This window comes from Dryas octopetala, chromosome 8, assembly GCF_963921425.1.
Source record: "Dryas octopetala chromosome 8, drDryOcto1.1, whole genome shotgun sequence".
NCBI classification, from domain to species: domain Eukaryota; kingdom Viridiplantae; phylum Streptophyta; class Magnoliopsida; order Rosales; family Rosaceae; genus Dryas; species Dryas octopetala.
In genome coordinates, this window is record NC_141373.1 from 12,603,903 (window position 1) to 12,623,017 (window position 19,115).

The 19,115-nt window shown below is 33.8% G+C and overlaps 1 protein-coding gene across 4 annotated transcripts; it reads right to left on the bottom strand.

The window, feature by feature from the left end:
- Positions 1-2,450: 2,450 nt before the first annotated feature.
- Positions 2,451-18,250, bottom strand: LOC147277323 (peroxidase N1-like). Of its 4 annotated transcripts, none has more exons than XM_086252953.1 (4): positions 18,232-18,250; positions 14,757-15,094; positions 14,311-14,473; positions 2,451-2,872 (listed from the first exon to the last, which is right to left on the bottom strand). In XM_086252953.1, exons 1-4 carry the CDS (start codon positions 18,236-18,238, stop codon positions 2,451-2,453), a joined length of 930 nt encoding a protein of 309 aa, XP_086109079.1. In that variant the 5' UTR covers positions 18,239-18,250. The 4 variants fall into 4 exon arrangements, with proteins under 4 accessions (XP_086109079.1, XP_086109078.1, XP_086109077.1 ...); XM_086252952.1 differs by lacking the exon at positions 18,232-18,250 and adding an exon at positions 17,869-17,914 and having other exon boundaries at positions 14,757-15,088; XM_086252951.1 differs by lacking the exon at positions 18,232-18,250 and adding an exon at positions 10,144-10,146 and having other exon boundaries at positions 14,757-15,125.
- Positions 18,251-19,115: the final 865 nt, after the last annotated feature.

Here is a 19,115-nt window from a genome sequence, read left to right on the forward strand (position 1 = left end):
GCAGCATTGCAACGTTATTTAGCCAGTGAGTTTGAGATGAAAGATCTTAGTGCTCTGAAGTATTTTTTGGGTATTGAAGTGGCTCGTTCAGAACAAGGAATATTTCTATCACAACGGAAATATACCCTTGACATTTTGACTGAAACTGGAAAGTTAGCTTGCCAACCAGCAGATACTCCAATGGAGGAGAATCATAAACTTGGTGAGTATCCTGACCAGGTACCTACCAACAAAGAAAGGTATCAACGGTTTGTTGGTAAGCTAATATATCTATCACATACTAGACCTGATATAGCATATGCAATGAGTGGTGAGTCAATTCATGCATGCACCGAGTGAAGCACACATGGATGCTGTGGATAGAATTCTGAGATACTTGAAGTCAGCTCCTAGAAAAGGGTTGATGTTCTCACGCCATGGTCATCTAGATGTTGAGGGTTATACTGATGCAGACTAGGCAGTTGCTGTTACTGACAGGCGATCCACATCTGGATACTTCACCTTTGTGGGAGGCAATCTGGTCACTTGGCGGAGTAAGAAATATAAAGTAGTGTCATGATCAAGTGCTGAAGCAGAATATAGGGGTATGGCATATGGAGTATGTGAGCTACTCTGGATTAGAAACTTGTTGAGAGATTTGGGATTCAAACCCAAACACACCATGCAATTACATTGTGACAACAAGGCCGCTATCGACATTGCACATAATCCAGTGCAACATGATAGAACCAAGCATGTTGAAGTTGACAGACATTTCATCAAAGAGAAGCTCGAGGCTAAGATCATCGAGGTATCATTTGTTAAATCCGAAGATCAACTCGCAGATATTCTCACCAAAGCAGTCAAAAGCAGAATTTTTTACAGCTCACTTTGCAAGTTGGGCATGGACAACATATATGGTCCAACTTGAGGGGGAGTGTCAAATGAGCTGTACATTCCTAGTTAGTCTAAAAGAACAAAGTCAACTATGTGATTCCCCAAGATTATAGGATCATGTTTGCTCTCTGTATTTATTTGCTTTCTAGAATAGTTCCCTAAGGGCTGTATATAAATCCCTTGTATCGCTGCATATTGATATATAGAAAAACATATATTTCACCCAATTTAAGAATGGGTTCTGCTGGAGCTAGCCATTAATGGTAGCACGTCACACAGTTCTGAGATTTATTTGCAAAATGGCATTAGATGGCAATGATAATATGCTGTAGCACCGTGTGTATTTTGAATCAGATCGACAAGCTATGGTAATTTTCCACACGCTTCAGACAAATTGTGCAAGACTTCCTGGTCAAAAAGTAAGTCGTCCAATCTTTCATGGTTTCATATCCCTTTATTTATCTTTTGATTCTTTTTTCTTTTCAATCATAATTTCACTTTATTTCTCTTTTATCTTTCATCTCTTTTTTTCTTTTTTTTTGGATAGAACCGTCCTTTCAAGTCCATCAATTAGTTACTAATCCCAAATTTACAAACCACAATTCTAGTAATTCCGACCACCTCCATTGCTTAGTTGACCACCCTAACATATTTTGGACAAATTTTTTCTATTTTATCCTTTCTTGCAAAAAATTATAAAATTACTCAGACCCATTCAGCAGCATGCCACCGAAATATACTTAGGAGTTCGGTAGCTTACGGCCGAATATAATGACAATATTCGGCAGAATATTACCGAATGCCTTTTTCATTTCCATTCAGTGGTTACTTACCGCAAAACTCCACCAATATTCGGCAATTAGGTGCCGACTAACCACAAACATTTCGACAGACAAGTGTCGAATGACCCGACGAATAAAATTAAAATTTTTTATTTTAAGGGTAAAATTAGAATTTAAAAATAGGATGGTCAACTCAACAATTTAGGGTGATCAAAATAGCCTATGCCTTCTAGTATTCTATTCTCCGCACCACATGACTCGCATATGCATTTAATTTGACGACCATTTGACAATTTTTTTTGACCTGCATTTATCTACTCTCCACATGACCTGCATATGCATTTAATTTGACGACCATTTGACAAATTTTTTTTTTAGCAATATTAAAATTATTTTGAAACCATGCACAATATATATAGTACAATTAAAACAAATTAAAACCAAAATAAATTTAAAATATGAAGCAATTTGTAACATTTGACCAAATTCTTATTATATATTTTTCCGTGAGACATGATTATATTTTCATGTCTCCAATTTGGCTTCTCATCATTTGCCATTTTGCCACATGATTATCAAATGCACAAATGGTTTGGTTGTAACATCAGTCCAAAGCATCTGATCGATCAGACTCAAGAATTCCCCTGCCATTTCTCAAATTCAAAGCTTATTGGAATTAACAATACAAAGATACAAATTCACATATCCAAATATGAAAATTAAGTGATAAATAAGAAAAGTTTTGCAACAGCTTAATTAGTTTGCAACTTTATTATAGAAGTAATTGCGTGATCAATTTATTGCAGAACATACTTTACGAATTTGACCATTAGTCGACCCTATTTTCACATCAATGTTACTCATCTTCACCATGGACCTCCCAAACTCCACATTGAAGTTGGACCCAGGTGAGCCTCTACCACCCAGAAAGCGTTGCACAAATGGTTTGGTTGTAGCGTCAGTCCAAAGCATCTGATCAGACTCAAGAATTCCTCTGCCATTTCTCAAATTTGCAAAGAAAGATGCATCAAACTTGTCACTACTACCTGTGTCTAATCCAACTCGCCTTGTACCATCGTCATTTAGTGGGCAGAGAGCTTGTAGTCGAGGAACAAACGTTGGGTCGATCACAGGGTCGGCACCATTTGGAGTGGTGAAATTGAATAGTCTGTAGTTGAAGAACTGGCAAGCTGAAGTTCCTATGGTATGTGCTCCTAGTATAGCACAAACAAATTTATGTATATATGGTTAATTAAGAGAACTAACGACAATGGTGGAGTAATTGTATTTGTATATATATAGCGACAATGGTTAATTTATGTATATATACTTGTATATATATATATATATATATAGGTAGCTCCTGCATGCATCATACTACTGTGAGAGAGATCAAGTCATATTAATTAGCTAGATCAGTAGATATTGAACGTAAAAATAGTTTTATTCACAATTATGAATAATTTTTCCTATTTTTAGAAAATTTTTTTGTAGCAAACCACAAATTGCATGTGTTGTAAGACCGGCCTTAATAAGAGTAGACAAATGAGGCAACTGCCTTGGCTCCCAAATGGTTAGGTCCACCTCCAAATTTTGTAGACCCCTTATATATTATATGATTTTTGTGATTATCTACCGATGAAAAAATAAAACCATATCAATATGCATGAAAGATCTCATTTTAATATTGATTGGCTTGAACTCTCAGAGTCTTAGGACATGTCCTGACGTGTTGCATGCGTGGGGACCCACTAACACTACAAGAAAAGTAACTTTTTGCAACATTAAATTTACAACGTACAATACATAAATGCTGTTAATCATAAATATTTATAACATTTACTTGATAAAATGTTGCATAAGATGTTAAGTTTGTCTAATTGAAACAAAACACCTGATTTTATTTATTTGCAACGTTACCTTTGCGCCTTAAAATCCCTAACCTTTACCACGCAAGAGAAATGTTGTTAACTCCAGATTTTTTTATGAGTTTTCATTCTTCCGCCAATTTCATTCTTCGCGCGCAAAAATTTCATCATTATAATGGGTTATCATCTCTCAAATCATGATCGTACAAAAGTGACTTAGAATTCAACCCTAAACCTTAGAGGTATGAGGTTCTTCAAAAATACCCAAAATCCAGTGGTGCTTTCTGTTTCTCTTACCCAGTGATCTTGGTACGACGTCAGTGGCATGTGTTAAGAAGTAAAAAATCTGTACGTTTCTCTTCTTCTTCTTACTTTTCATTTTTTGTTTCTTTGTTTGGAAATAGCTCACACTAGTCGATCCAGTTGTTTCAGTAGCTCACACTGTTCCAGTGGTTAGAGCTTTGGACAATCGCGCTTGAGTAGTGGGTACTATGGATCAGACGAAATTGGATGTGGGTATCATCATTCATGATAGTAATTTTTATGGGTGTGGGTATCATCATTCATGATAGCAATTTTATTTTTTTTCCTTTTTGTTGCTCCCTCTTTTGTTTCTTTCTTTTTTCTGTTGATGAATCCCTCACACACTCTGTTTGTATGTCTCTGTATCATAGAACCAAAAAAGATTTAATTGGAAATTTGGTGAGAACCAAATCTATGGGAACTTGAAATTCATACGAATTTTTGTATTGTACCTGAGTTTTAGAAGATATTCAAGGATGTGTAAGGCTTTTGATTTGCAGTCTAACATTAAAGGAGATGGAGTCTAATGTATTCATGGCGATTCTTTTCAAGGAGATGGATTATAATGATGCTATAATCCAATATTATCATGAAAAAATTAGACTCATTATATTGATTGCAAAGTGTTTCTGTGATAAGCAGGAAAAAATTTCCTTTCCTCCCATTTGCCAGCGTTTGCCTGAGAACAGGGCAAATAAATGCAATAATGTTTACCTTTTGTGTACTGTACCATCTCTTTTTCTTTTTTCTTTTTTTTCCTGTTTTTTTTTTCAATAAAATCTCTTGTAAAGAAAAGAATAAATAGATAAATTAATTAAAACACATGCTTATCATTTGAAGATCGTCTAGGCTAGACACTTACACCTTGTTGGTCTGTGTCACTGCTTGTGAAACTTGTAAAATTTTAACCGTTTATTGCTTTTGGTGAAACTATGTTGCTCAACACTATCTCATCTTATCTGCAATAAATATTTGATATGCACATAATAATGCTATTGTGTTTGTATTTTCAGAGTCGAGGCTGTGCACTCTTGGGCATACATGATACACCAACATTAGAGGCAAGGAAAAACTATTTCTTGACCAAGGATGGCAGGTAGATTTTATAAGATACTATTTTTCAGCAATAAACTATTACCTCCTGGATTCATTGCCTTAGATGTATATGATGATACACCATAAACTTTTCTTTTGGGTATGGCTACATCACACAATTTACAACAGTGAATTACTCTTTTAAATGAATTATGCAATTAATCTAGCCTCGATTGAAGCCTGGGAGGAATGAAATTAGATGTGTACAAATAAAAATGTGACATTTTTAATGTTCTCTTGAGATATTTTTCCCTGAAGGCATTCAAGTTTTTGATCATAGTAATTTTCTGTTTCTTATTTGATAGTCAAATAGTGAATATTAGTGAACCTACAGACTCAAGTTAATTATAGTAATTTTATGACCAAGTTCTTAGACTCAAGTTCACTCTCACAGGCTAAGATGGAGCTTGAAACTTTGTCAATATGGCTCTAACAAGCGCAAAGATATTGATGGTCATAGTAATAGTACCAAGATGGTCAAGTTCACTCAAGTTCATAGTAATTTTACGAGACTTGAGTCTAAGAATCATAATAATGATGGTCATAGTAATTTTATATTTCTTATTTGATGGTCAAGTTGTAGGTCATAATAATTTTATGTTTCTTATGTTTTTTCACACATTAGACTCCATCTCTTTGAATACAAATGGATTATAATGAGTCTAATCTTAAACTAAGTTCTTGGAATTTCTTAGACCACCACACTCAAGTAAAGATTATAAGATGATCAAACTTTGCAATCTGTATGTAGCTGTAACCCAAATATACAAAATAAAGATAGATTAATTAAGGAGCTAGCTAGATATAATTAATAGGCACTTAATTTTAGATTTCGTTGAGAAAAATTCATGCTTAATTGGCAATCCCTAGATGGTAAATTACCTGATCTGTAATGTATTGTTGCATTGTAAATGTCCAAAGAATCCTCGACCCTCAAACTGAGCAGTACTACTACTGTGGTGGCTTGTGGGTTATAGCAATTTTCTTGTGATTGGAGTGTTATTACTATTCTATCTCATGCACCTTCATTACTAATCATAGAGTGACTTTTGATAGACCCTCGTAAATCTTGTATCACAATGTTTGTTATTCATAGAGTAATCTATATATACTGATTAAAACCATAACAAATAATTTTTTGTACTTGTGGCTGTTTTATCAAATTGACTATATATGTTTATAAAGAGGCTACTTTTGTCTTGATCAAGCATTCTCTTGTACTTTTTTTATTAAACATGTGTGAATATTGAATGTATACTTGTCTGCATCAAATAGATTTTGGTTGCTGTCTTTTTTATCTGATATCTTAGAAATAAGTCAATTGGGAATTGCCTTTCTGTTACAGGTTTTTGAAGGAAAAAAACAGAGGGCACAAAATCAGCTAATAAAACTCATTATTGCTAATTCCATTCTCAGGTAACATTTGAAAGCCCTTAATTGAATTGTTGAATATAACAATGGCATTGCAACATTATACTCACTATTTTATTTAAACTAGACTTGCTTCTTTATAATTGCTTCAACCACAAAATTGCATATTAGCAACCCAATAGTTAGAAAGTATAAATTGCATATTCTCTCATCCTTTTCTTCATTAGTACATGGATATCTATGTTAAGCTAACTGGTACATGGTATAATATGATCCAATATATTATTCAAATCAGGATATATGTGCACACGTGAGAGCAGGCTTTATATATGATGGACAAGACATGGGTGTATCTTGAAAGGTCTTTCCAATTACTTTGTTATAGAAAATACTAAAACATAGTATAGTCAATTTTAAACAATAATAATGATTAGTTTTATGTGTAGACGTTCTAAAGAATACCAAGATGCAGCTAGAAACTTTGTCAATATGGCTCAGACAAGCGCAGGGAATTTTGGTAATATCATATGCCCTTGCACTAAATGTCGAAACCTTCGCTCTCACCATGCTGATGTTGTTTATGAACACTTGGTTATCAAAGGAATGGATCCTAGATATACTACATGGGTCCTTCATGGGGAAAGTCCACACATGAATGTAGAATGTGAAGATGTTGATATATCAGACACATATAGAATGTATAAAGATGTGTATGATCAAGATTTACGTCAGGGAGAACCATTTGGTGAAAGAGCAGAGGAAGATTTCACGCAAAAGTTGGAAGATGCTGAGTCTCCCCTTTATACAGGATGTAAAAAGTACACTAGGCTGTCTGCAGTTGTACTTTTGTACAAGCTTAAAGCTGTACATGGTTTGTCTGATATTGGTTTTACAGAATATCTTCAGATATTTCGAGATATGCTGCCTGATGGAAACAGTCTTCCTGATTCGATTTACTCAACAAAAAGGTTATTGAAAGCATTTGATCTAGGATATGAGAAGATAGATGCATGCTCCAACGATTGTTGTTTATTTTGGAAAGAAAAAAAAGATATGGAGACATGCCCAAAATGCAGCACTTCAAGATGGAAGTTAAACCAACGCACTAAAAAGGTTCAAAAGGGAGTTCCAGTGAAAATTTTACGCTACTTTCCTATAATACCAAGATTTAAGAGGATGTTCAAGTCAGTGGAAAAAGCACAGCAGTTAACTTGGCATTCTAATAATCAAAGTCAAGACGGAAAGATGCGTCATCCAGTTGATTCACCAGCATGGAATACAATTAATAGGAAATGGCCTGAATTTGGTTTGGAAGCACGCAATCTTAGACTTGGACTAGCAACTGATGGATTTAACCCTTTTGGTGACCTTAGTTCTAGATATAGTTGCTGGCCAGTGATACTAGTGATTTATAACCTTCCCCCAGGGTTAAGCATGTTGAAGGAAAACTTAATGTTGAGTCTATTAATTCCAGGTCCAAAACAGCCAGGGAATGATATAGATGTTTATTTAGAGCCCCTTATAGAGGACTTGAAGGAACTATGGAACAACGGGGTGGACATGTATGATTCATACAATAAGGCAATGTTCAAATTGAAAGCTATTTTAATGTGGACAATAAATGATTTTCCAGCATATGGAAACTTAGCTGGATGTACAACAAAAGGGAAAGCAGCTTGTCCTATATGTGGTCTTGGTACATGCTCAAAATATTTACTCCACAGTAAGAAGGTGGTGTATATGGATCACCGACGGTTTCTTGCAGCAACTCATCCTTTTCGAAAAAAGAAAAGTTGGTTTGATGGACATGAAGAAACTAAAAGAAGGCCTAAACCATTAACCAGTCAACAAGTCTTACAAGAAGTGAAAGATATTGTGAATGATTGGGGAAAGAAAACAAAGAAGAAAAGGAAGAGAGACCCAAAAGAGGTACAAATGTGGAAAAAAAAGTCAATTTTTTTTGACTTGCCATATTGGGAGGTATATGTTTAACACTATATTACTTGTTTAATATTTTAGACCATCAGTTTTTATTTTGGGTGTTAATTTAAACCATGATGCAATTATTTTCTTTTGATAATTTTGTAGGGATTACTCTTGCGTCATAACTTGGATGTTATGCATGTGGAAAAAAATGTTTGTGATAGCATTGTTAGCACATTGTTGAATATAAAAGGAAAATCAAAAGATGGGTTGAAATCCCGTAGAGATTTGCAAGTGATGAACATTAGGCATGCTTTGCATCCAGTAGAAAGAGGCAGCAGGATGTATTTGCCAGCAGCAATGCACATGCTTTCCAAGAATGAGAAAGAAACATTTCTTAAGAGGTTATATACTTTAAAGTTACCAGACGGATATGGATCCAATATTGGGAATTGCATCTCATTAGAGGAATGCAAAATAATGGGCCTTAAATCTCATGATCATCATGTTCTAATGCAGCAACTATTGTCAGTAGCAATAAGAGGCCTCTTACCAAATGGGACAAGGAATGCAATCTTCAGGCTGTCTGCATTTTTTAATGAATTGTGCCAGAGGGTGATTGATGGTAATAAATTAGAAGAAATGGAAACAGAAGTTGTAGAGACTTTGTGCATGTTTGAAAGGTTTTTTCCTCCTTCTTTTTTCGACATTATGATTCACTTGACGATTCACTTAGCACGGGAAGCTCAACGGTGTGGTCCAGTACAATATCGTTGGATGTACCCATTTGAAAGGTACTATCATTATTGACTTTTATTTTTATTTATAATTCACTTATCTCAAATCTAACTAACATAATTTTTATCCCATACACCATTTCTCTAGATATATGAAAGTATTGAAGGGGTATGTAAAAAATCGTGCACGACCCGAAGGGTGCATAGCTGAGCGTTATCTAGCTGAAGAATGTATGAGGTTTTGTAGTGGATACATGGAACAAGCAAGTATAATTGGTACTCGACATGATCGCAATGAAGATTGGGATGATGAAAGAATATTATTTGGAGGACATACATTCACTACTGGGGTACCAATTATTTTGGATGATGATATGAGAGAAATTGCTCATTGTTATGTGTTACGTAATAGTGCAGAAGTTGAGCCGTATTTTGAGTAAGTTAGATGACTATAACCCTTATTTTAGGAACAATTATCTTAAGTTTTTTTTTTAATTTTGTTTCTATTTGGTTTGATATATTAGAATGCACAAAGAGGAGTTGAAACAAGAAGATGCCAGACTTAGAAATCCAAAGTATGAAAGCCTATTAGAAAAGAGGCACACAGACCAATTTAGGGAATGGTTGTCAAATAAGGTGGTTGAGTATTTTTTTAATTTGCTGCCAATCTGCCTTTTGCATTTACATTTAGTTAGTGATCTCTAACTAAATTTTTACTTAAACAGATTAAGGTCCAAGAAGATGGGATCAGTGACACACTTTATTGGCTTGCATATGGACCTAGAAGTTATGCTATGTCTTATTCTGGATATATTATTAACAGACTCCGTTTTCGTACAAAGGATACTGAGAAGTCAACACAAAATAGCGGTGTATCCATTGAAGCTGACACTCTTTGTAGATCTAGTGCAAAAGATCCCAATCAAGTTATGGGAAACATCTCTTACTATGGGATTCTAAAGGATATCATTTTACTAGATTACCACAAATTTAGTGTTCCTGTGTTTAAGTGTGATTGGGCTAATATTTCAAATGGTGTCAAGGTAGAAGATGGTTTTATATTAGTTAACCTCCCTGATGGAAAATCAGCCTTTGAAAAAGATCCTTTTATTTTGGCACCACAAGCGAAGCAAGTCTTTTATTCTAGGGAAAGTGATACATCATCATGGTATGTTGTACTAAAAGCACCACCTAGAGGCATTCATGATGTAGAGATGTCCAATGAGAGTGATTTTTCTCCATACGCAACTCTAGATAAAGAAACAATTGAGTCTACTTATATTAGTGAAGATGTCCAGTATGTAAGGGAGGATTGTGATGGAATCTTAGTGTAACTTCTAATGTTAGTGTAATAACCTAGATTTTTATTAAAAAAATTATATTTAGGGTACTATTTCATCTATTGATTAAGCACTTTTTGTTGTTAATTATTGGTTGCTTTTGCTTTGAAATGTCATATTATCTTTTTCCCTATTGTTTTTCATTAATAAACTTCATCTATTGAGGTTCATTGGAAAAAAAAAAAGGTATATCTCTATTTAAATTGGCATGTATGCAGGATCTTGTAATTGAAACCAGATTTTCAGAGATGTCCAAAACCAACCCAGAGGTAAACTCCACTGTACAGTTAATTTGCACATATTATCAGTATTGGAATTTTGATAATATAAAAGTCTCTAAATTTCATTATCTATGATTACACAGTCGTCTAAACAGGGGAACAAAAGAGCAAGGAAAGAACAAGATGCTAGTGTTGCAGCTCTTAGAAATAATACTGAAAATCGTGGAATTAGAATCCGTGATGATTCTGATAATTCAGCGCCTAATGTAGATGAGATACCTGATTCCTCTCCACTGAAAAAAAAGACCAGGGGCCCTGCAACGATTGATATTATCGGTCCTCCCAAAGATGGAAGACTTGTCAATGTTGAATTTAATCCTTTGGGTCAACCTGTGAAGAAAAGTTCTAATAAGCTATCTTCTTATATTGGTTGTTTGGCACGACAAGTGGTGCCCATAACATTAGATAATTGGCATGGTCTTGATGGTGAAACAGAAGAACGACTTTGGATTTGTGTTAAGGTAAGTATTGTAACGCATACTGTTGCTTTTTACTATTATTAAGTTTATTACATTATAACTTGTTCATAAATCATTTTCTTTTATAATGTAGCAACAATTCAAGTTAGAGGAATGCCATAAAAAAATTGTTTTAATGTCAATGGGAAGGAGCTGGAGGACTCACAAATCTGTTCTAACACGAAAAATACGAGAATTAGCTGAAAGTGAGGATGTTTCCGGACATATTGGTGCATTCAAGGACTTGAAACCCAAAAGCACTACCGAAAAACATTGGGCAAAGTTTGTCAAAGAGAGACTGTCTGATACCTTCAAGGTTAGCATGTTCTTCTATATATAATAATGCAAATGTTGACATTTTTTATTAAGTAAAACACAGATTGATGCCTTCTTAATTACATGTTTACTATTTTTTTTTTATTTTAGGAAAAGAGTAAAAAGTTTCAAGACATGAAGGCAAACCAGACTCTCATTCACACCACAGGTCGGAAAGGCTTTGCTCGTTTAGAAGATGAAATGGTAAAACTTGTATTGTCTATCAATCTTTAGTTCTTCTAAAATTGAAATTAATGAGTTATCCACTAATTATTTCTATGTTTCTTAAGAGAGAAGAGAATGGATCAGTGTCTAGAGTTGATGTGTGGCTTCGTGGATATTCAAAGAAAACAGGAAAGCCAATTAGTGAGGCACTTGCTGATGCAACGGTAATATACATTAATTAATAGACCGAAAGGGGTTGGAATCCCTTATGGGAATGGTTTATTTCAATCTCTTAACAGTTATACATTGTCTATTCTTTTATTTAATGTTAGTTTGCTTTTTTTTTTTTTAATTATAAAGTTTTTCGAATCTGCAATGTTCTTTATTTGTTTGGATATGAGGTGTTGATTTTTGCAACTCCTATCCACTCCATCTAAGTGTTGATTTGTTTGTCCCTTTTGAGTTAACAATATAAATACAAGCAGTAAATTTGTTAATTTTTAGCCTTACACTATTAACCAAAATATTTGCTTACATTCAGCAAAAAGTGAGTGAATATAACAAAAAACATGCAAGTGAAGCTGCTCAATCTCTCAAGGACGATGCTCTAACCCATGTATTTGGAGCTGAACGACCAGGGCGGGTTCGAGCACTCGGGTTTGGAGCGACATCAACAAGATTCACTTTACAAGCACATAATAGGTCCAATGTTGCATGTCTTGAGGGTAAGATTAAAGATCTTCAATCACAATTTGATGAGCTGAAAGCCTTGTTTATTAAACAAGGCGGCAGACAAAAGGTAATTTTATTTTTTTTCTTTATCTAAAAGCAATGAACTCTATTAATCTAATTATAGAAATACACTAGCATGAAAAATGTTAAATTCATGTACAACCAAGGCCCTTACATGTTTGCTGTGATGTGAGCTGTGGTTCAATTTTAATTGACACCAAATGATGAACAAAATATATGATTACTTCATGTTCAATTAGCATATATATGACATTTTATTAATTTTTTTTAGGATCAAACTACTACAGAGGACACATTGGAGCATTCTGAAGATATTCTACAGGTGTTGTATGTGTGTGTGTGTCTATTTGGTGTGTAAAAGATTCCAATTGTCTTATGATTTGAAGAACAACTATCTGTATTACTGTGATTTTAATTTGATACACAAATGCTAAAATCTTTATAGGATCAAACTACTACTCCTAAGGATAGCATGCAACATTCTAAGGAAACTTCACAGGTTTGCATTATATATATGCTTATTCAATTTGGTCACATCTTCTTCTTGGAGAAAATTGACCGCATTCTATTTTTCTTTGTAATTACTCTATTTGCAGCACATGAATCCAACTATATCAGATGCAAGGAATGTGGAAAATGGTCGATGTAAATTACTATCATGGATGGGAACTGGAGAAGTTGTAGCTGAAGGAACAGTTGCATCAAAAGATCCTCTTTCAAAGGTACACCATGTTTGTCTTGGACCAGATTGTTGGAAGGTTTGGGTGACACTTATAGTATTAGAAGATGCTCCATTATATCGTCCAACGTCAGAGTTTAATGTGGTTGATGATGCAATTGGAAGTACTATTGCTTGGCCCAAAAACTACATTGTTCTAAATTAAGTACTTAATTTAGAACAATGTAGTTTTTGGCTATTATGCAGAGGGGTGATCTCTAGGTCCAAAGTCTAACTAAAGTGTTTTTGGTTCTACACATGGTCTAGCTATACCAATGCAGGATATGTTTTTTGAGTTTGTGCATATTTGGTCTTTTGCAACTCCATTTTGACCATTATTTTGACTCTAGTTGATAATGTATATATTGACCTTTTTGTGGTCTACACATGCATTTGGTATATGTTAGAAGTAGGTGACCTTATTTTGTTCTACATAGTTGGTCTGATGTAGAATATATTTAACTTCTAGTTGAATGTATTTAAGTTCTTCTGTAATTTCCACTAAAAACTAAGGTGGCAAAATGATGTAATTATTTTACTATGTGATATTTTATAATTAATTGTAAGAATGTGATCTATTATTCACTTGATTTTATTTAATTTTTTCAATGTCTATTTTGATTCATGGATGACTTTGAGAGGAACATTTTAGAAGTTAGTGGGTGTATTAAAATATTTATAATTGAACAATAATGGTTAATCAAGAGAATAAGGATGTAAAAAAAAAAAAAAAACCAATATTCGCAGCATTTAAACAATGTTGCAAGCTGAGTAATACATAACAACATTTGCAATCTAATATCTTTAGCAACGTTAAAAATATGTTATGAATAATATTTGTGGGGGATGTAAGACCTCTTTTGCAACGTTAAAAATATGTTGTCAATGGAACTTTTGCAACGTTATCCAACTGTTATAAAAGTCAATATCCAACGATGAAAAAATGTTATAAAATATCATTTGCAGCATTTCTTAGTAACATGAAATAAACGTTGCAAAAAAAAGGTGTCTTTTGCAACGTCTCAATATACAGCGTTTAATAAAACGCTGCAAATGATAATTTGCAGCGTTTATGGAATGCTGCAAATGAGTACTTTTCTTGTAGTGTAATAATCTGGTAACCTGCCCAACTTTTACAGGGGTGCCCTCCAAAGAATTATATATATATAGTCAGTGACCACACCATGCCATTCTATGATTTGGTTCAAATATGAGTGCATGGGATCATATGCATGATGAATAATGTTAATTAACATGTGTATGCAACATGAACACACAAGAAAACGTGTGTGTACAAGTATACAACAATAGTTTAAGTAGCTTACCAACAAGGGTAACCAAATCTAGAGTACTGAGTCCCTTGTCCGCAAACTTTTGCTTTTGCTCATCAATTGATTCAGTAAAGCCTGGCAAATTGGCTGTGTCCGATGCCAATGAAACCATCCCATCCCTGCGTCCTGTAGGCACTGCCCAACTTGCTCCATTGGCCTACATAATATATATATATATATGTATATATATATGTGTACATATGTACATGATCGAATCAACTAATTTTAATTGATAAGAAATAACACAATTGCATGCATTTATTTATGGTGATTATCAAATCCCCTACGGCCTTACCTTGATCTTATACGAAAAATGTTCTTTTTATCGAATAATTTAATATACTATATTACATGATTGTAAATTTAGAAAATTATTTAAGTCGATTTTTAATTGAATTTACGATAATATTACTTACAGTCTAACAACATAACATATTTACCAGAACCACAACATCCCGTGCAGCTAGTGCAAGAATATCAGCGCAAGAGACAATCCCTGGGCATGCCTTCTCAAGCTGAGCCTTAGCATCGTCAATAACTTCAAATCCTCTCAAATTGAGGTTCGGAGGGGCAGTTTTCTCCGTGTCATCACCGTCGATGAGGATGGAAGCGTCGCAGCCACGGACAAAGCAATCGTGGAAGTGCATCCTCAGCAAGCCAGGAGCAATAGTAGGATCAGATTGGAAATGAGCCACAACTGTTGACCTGACTATGAATTCAGCCCGAGGACATGTATATGAATAGAACCCTACTCTTGTGCCTTGCCCTTGCACTTGCAGTACCGATGTGGTAACAAAGGCAACCAACATTAACAACAATAAACGTAGTTTTTGAGAGGCACTTGAACGGCCTGCAAAACCCACCATTGATTAAGAATTGAAGGAGTGAATATATGGTATGGAATTATATATGTGACTGCTATAGGAGTAGAAGCTATTGATTTCTAACTGTGGAGCTAGAGGCAATATATATATATATATAGGAATTTATAGGCATGCATGATCCATCAAAGTGAAATAGGGATAAGAACTGAAAAATGTAAGATTTTGAGAAAAGATCTAAAAAATGATCAAATTTAAACACGTGATCAATTTTGTGAGTTTAGAAAATTCTAAAAGTGAGGAATGCTTGTTGCATCACTTGCATGCGGATACAGGGTGTATATGGCTGGCTCCCTCTGTGTCATATGGCACAAATACTTACTAACCAATTGTTAAGTTAATAAGAAATTAATTGTCTTTTTTACCTATGAAATCATGATGTGATTTTATAATTCAAATAATTCATTTATTAAATACCATTTTAAAGATTATTTTTACAAAAAAAATCAAACAAAATATATTATTTTTGTTTGATTGATTTTTAGTAAGAACAATTTTTATGTGACCAAAATAATGAAAAGTTTAATTATATTGTATGGAGATCGATTCCAAAAGAATAATGACCTCTTTATTAACCTAGCTACTAATTAACGTGTTAGTATTTAATTAGCGCTCTCATATTAAATAAATCTACTGTTAAAAAACTGGCTATAAAACTCAATTTAAAAAGTATGTTCTCTTCTTTGGACATTTATTGGCCGCCAACGTTTTGTTTTCTTCTTTCCCCACTGACATAATTCACACTTTTGTTTTGTATCTAACAGATAAATAATTAAATTTTATTTTTATGAGAGGTGGCTGCATCCACCCAAAAAGTTTTACAATCTAAAGTAAAAATTAATTGAAAAGTGACTTACCTTTTCATTAAAGAAGAAGTTTTGAGACAGAACATTAATAGAGCTGAGGCATCTGATTATAAAAAAAGTGTGAGAGGAGCACTCATCTTCTTGTGCAATTAATTTTCTTATTGGGACTTCCATTACAATGCAACTTGTTCATCTTGGAGGTTTCATTGCTGTCCAATACTACAATATCTTAAGATCATCTTGATGGTACATGCATAAGTCTTCTTCAACATCTCAGGTACTGTTGTCACATACACATACAAAAAAAAAAAAAAAAGTAATAAAATAACTCAGCAAGTTCATGGAATGTAACACCCCAAACGTTTAGGATATACATATTTATTCTTAAGTGGGAGACTCAGAAGAATTTATTCTACTTTTCATTTTTACAAAAGGGACCCATGCTAGAATAATGGGGCTTATGGTAGAAAACTGATGCATAGTAGTTAAAAGAAAAACAACATAAAACAAAAGAGAAACAATTTTTATGTAGTGTACTGTTATTTGGACCAATTTAATCGATCATGTGGTGTACTATGTCTAATAGAAGTGGGTTAAACCTCTATTAGAGAAGAGGTGAGACCCACATAGGTAGGTTATATACTTTTATTAGAGAGATGATATATCACATAGTCAATTAAAAATTTAAAATGATTCAAATAGTTTAATTTATTCTTTTGTAGTAAAAATTCTCGCATGCATATGCAGGTCATCCACTTACATGTGGTTTGTAAGATACTATTATTGACCGTTTTATATAGAAAGCATGTCACGCCCTAAAACTCGGCGGGTATATAACACCTTGATAACACCCGCAATTATATATAACTCCCGTACCCCAAGTAATTATAACTCCAAATATTTCCAAAATAGGTTAATTAGTAAAATTGGTGGGATTCAAATAATTAAATACACAGCAAAAATATAGAAGAAAATACTTTTATAAAAAACCAACCCCAAGGTTACAGTCATTAAATGGTAACCTTGAACAAATACAAGACTCATAATAATTTAGAGTCACAACGAAGGAGTTCAAAACTACGACAAACAAAAGGGAAATTTCATTAAATATCTCTTTTTAATACAACAGTATCTTTTCTAACCATTCCCACCCATTTTTATCTTTTATAGTTCTTTGGTCCATTTTTGGACAAAAATGCCCTTCTCTCTCTTCCACCCACATCAACATCCTCCTCATTTGTGATCTCCACATATCACACAGCTACCCAGCTATCAACATCCTCCCCATCTCTCTACACAGCTACACAGCGAAATCCATGGCTATTCTTCTTCTTTTTCCTCCATTGCGACTCCTCCAAATCCCCATGCATGGCAACAACCATTCCAGCAAACCCCGCACACCTTACTTCCCAAGCTTTCTCCCTTCAAACCCTCCTCCTTTCCTCTAATCTCCACCTTCCATTCTCGTCCCCTCCCTTCTTTGTCGTCCGATGGGACCCGACCAGCAAAACCCACCTCAGCTACTTCGCCAACTAGGGCTGGCCCTGACTTTTGGGAGGCTTGGGGCGAAAATTTGAAATGGGCTCTTTTGAATATAATTTTAATTTTACAAAGGAAAAAATTATAAAATTTTGTAGGCCGATTTTCATCATATATAAAACAAATCACAGTTTGTACAATCTTGAACAAAAAACAATTAAAGTTGTAGAGTCTTTGCCTCTTTGGACATACAAGTTTTGAACAAAAAGTAATAAAAGTTTAGGGGCCTTTGGACTTGTCAAACAACATACCTCATCAATCCTCTCCAAATGCTTTACCAATGTAAGAACCCATGTCAAAAAAGCAGCTATGCACCCCTACAAAACAATACAACAAGGTAATCAGTACCAAAAATTCAACGAAAATGCTTTCTTCTAGCATGTTTAGAAGCAAAGTCATTAATATATTTTTCAACTTCAAGATTTTCCAACATATCCTTTTCAATACATAAGATTGCCAATCCATTTAACCTTTCCTATGACATAGATGATCTCAAGTAAGATTTTAACAATTTTAATTTTGAAAAGCTTATTTTTGCAGATGCCATAGTCACAGGAAAAGTCAATATAATTATATAAGTAATTGATACATTTGGATAACAATCTGTAGCTTTTACAAACTCTAGAATTTCAATGGTTGACTTTGTTTCAGCTGGCAAAGCCACTTGTAACATTTTCAATTAAGAGAATAAATCATTTGAATCAATATCAGAAAACTCACCATGTTTGAGAGCAGCCTCGATATTAATAGATTTTTTTTTTTTTCAATTTATCATCATCTAAAGAAGTTAACTTTTTTGAATCAAACAAGAACCCAAAAATATTGTTATACATTTTCAATTGGTAAATCTATTCTTCAATGAATCAATTGCAATATCCAAAACAACAAGAAAGTAGTTAACTCTAAAAGATTCTTCTTCTGTTTGTGTTGCCTCATCATTGTCATTTTTATCAAATTGTTTTTTTTACGAATTTGACGTTTTTTAGGAAATATAGGATTAATTCTCATATCAAAGGCAATACTTTTGGCAGAAATTATGGCAAATATATATAAACCCATTCTCACTATATTTTTCAAAAAAACAAATCAGCCCATTCAATTGTTCTATGGCAGCATCAATTCACATATCTTTTGATTGCAACTTTTTACTAACCATGTTAATGCTAAACAAAATATCATGCCAAATAGTCATACTTAATAAAAACTCAAAACTTTCAAGATTATTTGCTAAACTTTCAACTTCACTCTTTGTCTTGGTATCATCACTAGATTCATGTAATTCTAACAAAGCTTCTCTTATTTTGGGAGCTTGATATCTTATGGCTTTAACACTATTAATTCGACTTTCCCAACGGGTTGTGGACAATGTCTTTAGAGTTAAGGCATGTATATTTGCTTATAAAATTTTTCATCTTTTAGTAGAGCTAGAAAACAAGGAATATATATGTTGAACTACTCCAAAACAAGAAACAGCTTTAACACAAGAGTATGCCATATCACTAAGAGTTAGGTTAAGACTATGACAAGCACATGAAATATAGAACGCTCTAGGATTTATTTCAATTAATATTAG

What these genes read in the sequence shown, in the direction of transcription:
- LOC147277323 (XM_086252951.1), bottom strand. Translation starts at nt 15,125, where the DNA reads ATGTTGGTTGCCTTTGTTACCACATCGGTACTGCAAGTGCAAGGGCAA. An exon ending in CACGGGATGTTGTGGTTCTG is followed by an intron (nt 14,474 to 14,756) that starts GTAAATATGTTA and finishes TATATTATGTAG; the next exon opens with GCCAATGGAGCAAGTTGGGC.